Below are 8,616 nucleotides of genomic sequence, written 5' to 3' on the forward strand. Positions count from 1 at the left end.
GAGAGAGAGAGAGAGAGAGAGAGAGAGAGAGAGAGAGAGACAGAGAGAGAGAGAGAGAGAGAGAGAGAAAAGACTAGACAAAAGGAAAAAGAGGGAGAGAGAGTGAGTGAATGAGAGACACACAGATAGGCAAACAGAGCGACAAAGACAGAAGGGGAAAGACAGGGAGAGAGAGAGGGAGAAAGAAATACAAAGAGAGAGAACCAGGAGAGGGAGAGAGAAAGAAGAAGGGGGATGGGAAATGATTACAAACTTTGAGAGTATTAGTCATAAGTTAGCTACAAGGCCAAACAGTTTGAGTAGAGAGAAGAAAGGAACACATTAAGCGTTATTATTCCAGGAATAGTCCAAAACTAGACAATAGTCATTAGTTTTTCTCTTGGGATCCTTGTCCCATTTCCCTGCAGTAGCGAACAGCTGACCCCCCTTAGACCACAGATGAATTATGAAATGAGAAGTGAGAAGCCTAAGACTAGGGAGAAAATATCGATTAAAAATATCTCAGTTTAGTTTTAGTTAGAGTTTTACAGCACTTGCAACACAATAAGGTCATATAAGTGCCGAAGATTAGAGGTGCTACAAGAGAGTAACAAACATAAAAAAGGAGGAGGAGCGAGAAGGACGATAGATGTTGGAGAGGAAAGAAAGAGCAAACCACACCAGAGCATCCGCCAACCACCCACAAGAAATACATCCAACCCTTGCAATACTTACAACATGTAAATAAGTCGGCTACAAAAAAAAAGGTTATCTCGCAAAAGTTAGTTGAGGTAGTACAACAATCAAAAAGTGTACGATAAAAATGAAGAATGATACCGCAGACAGACACGCCACAGGCAACGACGACACCAGAGCTTGGGACACATGTACACGTGTGCTCCTCCATTCAACACACCAAACCAGAAGACACAAATTTTCATAACACACCAAACACCACACACACACACAGCATGAAATGACATCACAAAATATAGAGAAATAGAAATCTCATTTATCATTTATCACACACATATTATGAGATCAAGTCAACACATTATGACACACATATGAGATCAAGTCAACACATTATGACACACATATGAGATCAAGTCAACACATTATGACACATATATTATGAGATCAAGTCAACACATTATGACACATATGAGATAAAGTCAACACATTATGACACACATATGAGATAAAGTCAACACATTATGACACACATATGAGATAAAGTCAACACATTATGACACACATATGAGATAGTCAACACATTATGACACACATAATATGAGATCAAGTCAAGGCGTTATCTCGTAAGAAAAGATGTTCAAAAAGCACAGCAGCAACAACTGAAGTAGACAGATCAGAAAAAAAGGCAGTCAAGACGAAAGAAAGGATCAAAGCATTTCTTTATTATAACAAACATTCAATTTTTTTTTCAAACTTTCCTTGTTTAAAAAACAAAAAACTTGCAAAATTTAAGGAGTCACCTCATCGCCAGGAGCTCGAGGGTGGGATTCTACCTACCTGCCAGGTTGGAAAACCAACATATGTCACTGGCAACAGAACCTTACGCGCCAAACTGACCGGGCCACCGACGGATTGACTGAGCCGTCGAGGGAGGGTTCCCCGGCAGACATTTTACCATTTCCAGAAGAGCAGAATAGAAGACATGGGCAACTAAGAGAGAGCCTTTCTGGCAAGTTTCCCCCTTGAAGAAGACGATGCAGGCTGAAAGAGCTGGAACTTCAGTGCGGCGAAAACGCCGTGGTTAGTATTATTTTGGAAAGGAGGGGGGCATAAAAGCAACAGTGATCAAAATATATTTTTAAATTTCTAAATAAAAACACCCCAAAAATACCCCCCCAAAAACATTCTGTTGACATAAACAGGCCCCCAAAGATGGGGATGTGGTTTCCAGTTTGAAAAAAGCATTTTATATCTTCAAGTGGTTCAGCAGACTAGCAAACTACCAAATATTCCATAAACTCTTGAAAAGTCATTCCTCAAGAATTTTGGTGTTGTTTTCAATTCTGTTTTCATTTCAGAGCCAAACAGAAAGTTACGTTTTACAAAAGAATTTCTTTCCAAAGGCTGCCCCTAATCTTTTCTTGGGGAGGGGAGGTAAAAGTGAAAATCACAAATAGACGGCAGAACAGAGAAATCCCTGCCAGACATTCTCAAACTTTTCCTGAGCGTTTGAAATGTATTCCTATTTCCTCAATGCTGGTCTTGATTTTGTCCTACTCAGTTTCAATGATGGCAGTTGGTTGACTGATGCCAAAAAGCCATGTAAGCAAATTACGTAAACAAATTATCTCGCTGTTGAGACTGGTTGTTTCCAAAATTTGCAGAAACACAAAGATTCTGGTTCGACCACACACTCGTGAACTGGCCCATTCCAATAAAAAACAGTTTTGGTCCGAAGGAAATTTGAATTTCTGACATAATTCCAGACAAGTCCTGTGGGCATTTGGATGAGGAGTCACAAACCAGATGTGTGTACGTGTGTGCGTGTGTGTGTGTGTGTGTGTGCTTGCACAGTTTATGCTAAGAGTGAGGGGTACCATATGAGCATGTGCTTGCACAGTTTATGCTAAGAGTGAGGGGTACCATATGAGCATGTGCTAGCACAGTTTATGGTCATGAAACCAACACATCTCGTTATTGCCATTTGTAGGTCTAGAGTCCGTGTCTCTGTGGAAGTTCACTGAAAGCCTGGAGGTTCAGGTGTCACTTGCTGGTGTCCGTGGTCTAGTGGTTAGGCTACCGGACTCGTAATTGTGAGGTTGCGGGTTTCTGGGTTCGAACCACGGGCCTGACTATGTGTCCTTGGGGAACGTCTTCGACTTTACACGAATTTTCCTCACTTTGCCCAGGTGGGAATGGGTACCCGGCCATAGACAGTGAAAGATCTTGTCAGTGTATTAGTGATTTAACCTTTCCCCAACCTTGGAATAAATCACAACTAGGGGAACCTGTGCTCCTGTAGACAGAACTGCCTGTTCAGGTGGGCGGGGCACAAAGTGGGCATCATTGATGAAGGGGGAAACGGGATTGACAAAAAAAAATAATAATTGTGTCACGACGTGGTGGAATCAGGCGCTCGTCAATATTTGGGCATTATTATAGGGTTATTGGTATCAGGTTAAGCCTGTTCGTTTGAATTCCTTTTGGTGAAAAAATATCCATCTCTGTTGAATAGAAGTCGAAAGATTTTAGATTGAAGGAGGTCGGGAACGCCTGGTTTCAGAGTTAAAATTTGTGAGAAAATGGCCGCCAATTTCGTAGCCTGGAAGCCCTTGTAATTTTTACATTTTTGTGCCTTTAATCAATGTTTTTCAGTAAAATCCATTAAAAAATCTGTTTTGAAATGGACATAAAAGGTGCTCAGCCAAAAAAAGGAAATAATAAAAAAAATTGCTCAACTGACAAAAAAATGCTGATTTCTTGGATTTCATTATATTGACGAGCGCCAGATTTCCCCACGATGCCTCACAACTGGGTTTGTTTTTAAGGAGGTCTTTTTTTCGTTTGTTTTTTTTGTTTGTTTCTGTATGATGGTGAGTAAAGAACTAAAGAGACGCAATGGATGAGGAGGAAGAGGGGATGATGGACACAGGGGGGAGGAAGAGAAAAATGACGGATTGATCAGGCAGTCCCGCAATAACATGTTTTAAAAAAATGGTAGAAAAATGGTTTCCACCATGGCTGAGGTGGTCTGATGGGTGGGTTTCTCGTCTCGTGTCTTTTGACCGGGCGGTGGCGGCGATGAGGAGGAACAAACAAGCGAGACACAAACAGCGAGACACGAACAGCGAGACATGAGCAGCGAAGGAGAGAAGTTTGTGAGTCCTCATCACCCAATGTTATTAGGGGACTGTCCTGACAGTATCTATCAGCATCGCATTGGTAAAAGGGGGGAAAAAACAAATAAATCCATTTTTAAAAATAATTTTTCTGGTACTTTGTTTTAACAGGTACTGGAGCACATGCATACATTCCAAACAAATATTTCTTTAGCATTCACTGGACCGACCAGAGTTTCAACCAACTGTGTCACTGTTTCCAACAAACAAAAGACAAATACCTACAACATTGGAATGGGCCACGTGAATTTTTCAATCTTCACTTTCATTTCGCATTACAGTTTTCCTCTTTTTTTGATAGATAAAATCAACAAGTTTCAAACTTTAGGGAAACTGTCATGAAAAAAAAAGGACAGTTTCAAACTTTGGGTGGGGACAAATGGTCTCCTTTGAAGGAACTCCTGGAGATGAGATGCCTCACAGCTTACAACAACACAACCACACCTGCTCAGTTGACCTAAATACCAAACCAAACATACAGACAGCTGCTTACTGAGTAAGACACATCCCATCTCACCTCTGAAAACTTCAGATTAAAAAAACAACAGAATAGTAAAATCTGCGATGAAAAACGTTACGCTTTTGTAAAAACACCCCAAAATAGTGTAGTGTGACTTAAAACTTTGTCAAACAACGAGAGCGCGTGCCCTCAATGAATTTAGAAAAAAAAGTCCATAGAATAAACGAGGAGAAATATGAGAGTAGAAATGTAAAGCTTTACGTGGTTCTGGTAAAATGTTTACACCACAAAAGATCACAAAAATCATCAAATTAGGTTTGAGTGTGTACAATTTCTGTATTCAATTTTCTAATGACGATCTAACATTTCCCAGTATTACAGAACACTGTTGAGAGAAAGAAGGTAGCGGTATTCAGTACGTGAGCAGAATTAGAAAAAGCACAGCTCTCCACCAGGACTTATTTAGACAACTGAGCAAAAAGTGCAGAGTGTACAGTCATGATACGTCGCAATCTATTCCACAGATCCACAAATAGATCAACGTGTCCCCAAAAAGCTGATGAAAATTATAAAAAATGAGTCTCCAATACAAAAGAAAAAAAAGATGAATTCTAGGACGAAGGAACTTATCTATTACAAATATCTATTACAAGATGATGAAAAGGAAACATTCTGAGAAAAAAACACAGGAAGAGAGTGGCAAGTGGATGATTATTATTCTCAAATCATTGTACGAAAGAAAACAAAAACATTGTCGCCGTCGCACTAACAATGAACAACTCTGGGACCCTGCTGTCCTCAAGGATTCAAACAACAACTCATCAGCAAGCTCTTCACATGTTGCAAGCCTAGGAAATTACAACTTTTCAGGCTACAATTATGCCTACAATATGTCTCTCTCATAGCTTTGAGCAATGTTCAGAATTTGAATTTTAACAAATCATCTCTTGAAAACATGCAACTGCTACCATAGAGTACAAAACTGCAATAAGTAAAATGTTCAAAATATTAAAATTGTAGACTTTTTACATGTGAATAGCTGACCAACGAATCAGAGTTACTCATTTTTCTCGGGGACAGCGACAATACAGTACAAAATGTCGTGGAAGACGACGAGAGAGAAGAACAAAAGGTGAGGGTTTGATCTTAACCTCAGGCACAAACTAACAGTAACTGCCTGGTTTTCTTCAAACAATTAGCACCCATATGATCCCCTTTTTTAGAATCCAAACAATGTGAGCATCATCTTGACCTCATACATGACCTCATTCTCGTTACTAGCACCTCTTACAATTTGTGATACCTTCAAACAAGACAATATTTCAATCAAAACTGCAATCGTTAAATGAATGAGATTTGAAAAAAAAAAAGACCAAAACTCCCTCATCGAAGTACTATCTTAATCACCCTTGAAGCAAAAGCTCAACTACAGTAGCTCAAGTACAGACATCCCTCAGTTCAAAAACTGCTGGGCGTCCCCAAAATCTTCCCTGCCCTCACTCGCGGCATTAGCAGGTCACAACATTTTCCCCTTGTTAGTATCAAAGGTTTAACAAAATTTAAAATCCTAATTTCTACCCATGTCCCTTCTCATCTGTGCCACCCAAAATTGTCAGAGAGAAGAAGCTTCATGAGAACAGACCCACAATCCACCCCCCCCCCTCACCTTGTGTTATGAGAGCACACCACCAATCACAAGAACAAGTCAAAACAAAACCAAAAAAACAACGCCACTGTCCACAAATCAGATCAGAGACTTGGTGCAACGTGAAAACCTTGCAGACTCCTTCCAGACCAAAAAGTTGTTATCATTTCACATTTCAATTCCATCAAATCAACAAAAAAAAGTCTTTCTTTCCACACTTACATCAATACTCAAGTGGACTCCCCTTAAACCAAAATCTACGGGAACACCAGAATTTCTTCCGCTTTGCCGCATTTTTGGTTTAAGTGTACTCCACGCTGTATATCTTAAAGAGTCCTTGTCTTATGTGTAGCACATTACATCTGAGGTTATGAGGGTCTGCAGCATCTGTGTCCAGTTTGAGCGTTATTTCTCAAGTGTGTCTGGGAAGTCTGTAAAATCTTCAGACGCGGCACGGTGTTAGTTGGTGGCGTGACATCACTAGCGAGGGGGTGGACGGTACGGAACGTGGCCAGGGGGCTTGGGGCACACACAGCTTCTCAGCAAAACTTTCCAACAAAGGTCTTTTTGTGCCGATTTAGCTCAACATCATTATTGATGTTTTTCAATTTCCTTTTTACAATAAAAGTTCAGTTTTTTTTACTTATTGAAAAGAAAAATAATTAAGAATTTTAAAAAAAGAGTTCAAACAGCAATCTTGCCTCCTCTCAAAAAGCCAAGAATTTGTCGCAAGTTTCAGTTCAAACATGTCTGCATCTGCTAGCTTGGGAGTTTCCGCACCAGCCGACACCCACCACCCTAGTGATGCCAGGTAGTAGTTGCCAGGTAGTTCTCGCAGCGACTGTCGGGGGTGGAGGGGGGAGTCGGGGACAGCACTGGACGACCAGCATCGACCTGACACCCACCACATGTCACCACTCACAGACACATAGACAGGAGGAGGAGGAGGGGAGCAGAAGTGACAGACAGCCAAACGGTGGAGGAGATCAGAACAAACGACTGTACCTGTGTTTCTCCACGGAGCAGTCCTGACTAAGTTTGTGCTTGACCTGCAGCGCCTCGCAGCACAGCACGCCCTCGTACACCAGGAAGCCAAAGAGGTCAAGGTTCAGGACTTTCCTGAGGAGACCATCGTCGGAACACCTGCATTACTTTTTGGTCTAGTAATCACTTTTCGACTCAAACATCAGCAAAAGTTTCGTTACCTCTCTCATATTTACTCCTCAGTTGTCAGCCAGTCTTTTAATAAAAATGATAGATAGCATTTGTATTGCACAATTCCCCTCTCAACAGCGAGTTCTATGCGTTTCACAATCTACACTATTAACCCATCAGACCTGGCTGAGAGCATTCTGAAACAACTTCTACTTGGATTTAGTACCAAAAAAAGGGCCCTGGTGTCAGGGGTTTAAGAACACCCCCCCTCCCCTCCCCTCCCCCACCACCACCACCAAAACCTCAGAGACAAAAAGTTTAAATAACAAAGACACAAGCATGTGCACAACAACGGTGAGCAAAACACTTACTTGAAGTGGCAAAAGTCGAGGTCCTGCTGGTGAGCAAAGCTGAGGAAGAACCCGACGGTCCACATGAGGAAGGAGTGGTCAAGCACACTGTCGTACTTGGTCAGCAGGGCTTTCTGAAACATCCGCGAGGAGTGAGACACATTAGTCCAGTCTACAGCTTTGTTATCTTAGTTTTAGTCAGAGTCTTACGGCATTTGCAACACAATTAAGGTCATATAAGAGCGGAAGATTAGAGGTGTTACAAGGGAGTAACAAACACAAAAGAAGAAGGAGGGGAGATAAATACGACAGATGTTTGATATGAAAGTAGAAGCAAACCACATCAGAGCACCCGCCAACCACCCACACACCTTTCTTTTTTTTTTTTTTTTGCATTCAGGAAACTATGTGAAATGGCCAAATGGTACAGGTTCAATGCCCCTGTCAACAACAATATTAGGTTATTTAAGAGGCGGAAGTGTAACGTCCATCTCTGAAAGGACCGAGCCAAGTGGGAATTTCGTGTAAAGTGCCTTTCCCAAGGACATCATTACTATCACTACTGTTGTAGCAATTATTAATTTCAGTTTTATTATCATTCCCATTTTTATTCATATGCTAATTATTACTATTACTACTATTGTTATCGCTATCATTATCAATGTTATCATTATTGCTATTATTAATATCACTATTACTATTATTGTTTTTGTTATCACTATTTCTATTATTGTTATCATTATTTCTATTGTTGTTATCACTATATAATTATTGATATCACTATTTCTATTAGTGTAACCACTAATTACTATTATTGTAACCACCATTACTTTACTATTACTATTATCGTTATCACTATTACTATTATTGTAATCACTATTACTATTATCGTTATCACTATTACTATTATTGTAATCACTATTACTATTATCGTTATCACTATCACTATTATTGTTTTCACTATTATCATTATTATTATCCCCATTACTCACCATGATATTCTCCACCAGGTCCACAAAGCCGGAACACATAATGTCTGAAGCAAACTTTTTGAGGTATGATCTGAAAGGAAAAGCCAAGACATATTTCATCAAACACAAGACTAGAGTGGAATTTTTCTCAAAGTCGTAATATCATAATAGCGCTGGGGGG

At 40.3% G+C, this 8,616-nt stretch overlaps 1 protein-coding gene across 1 annotated transcript in view; it reads right to left on the reverse strand.

The window, feature by feature from the left end:
- Positions 1-8,616, reverse strand: part of LOC101846314 (protein timeless) — a gene marked incomplete at its 5' end in the record, with an annotated part of 25,796 nt that overhangs the window by 9,593 nt on the left and 7,587 nt on the right. The window contains 2 exon segments of the mRNA XM_013088531.2: positions 6,965-7,078; positions 7,486-7,598. Coding sequence (XP_012943985.1) covers positions 6,965-7,078; positions 7,486-7,598 — 227 coding nt within the window.

This window comes from Aplysia californica, unplaced genomic scaffold (genome assembly GCF_000002075.1).
Source record: "Aplysia californica isolate F4 #8 unplaced genomic scaffold, AplCal3.0 scaffold00757, whole genome shotgun sequence".
NCBI lineage: Eukaryota > Metazoa > Mollusca > Gastropoda > Aplysiida > Aplysiidae > Aplysia > Aplysia californica.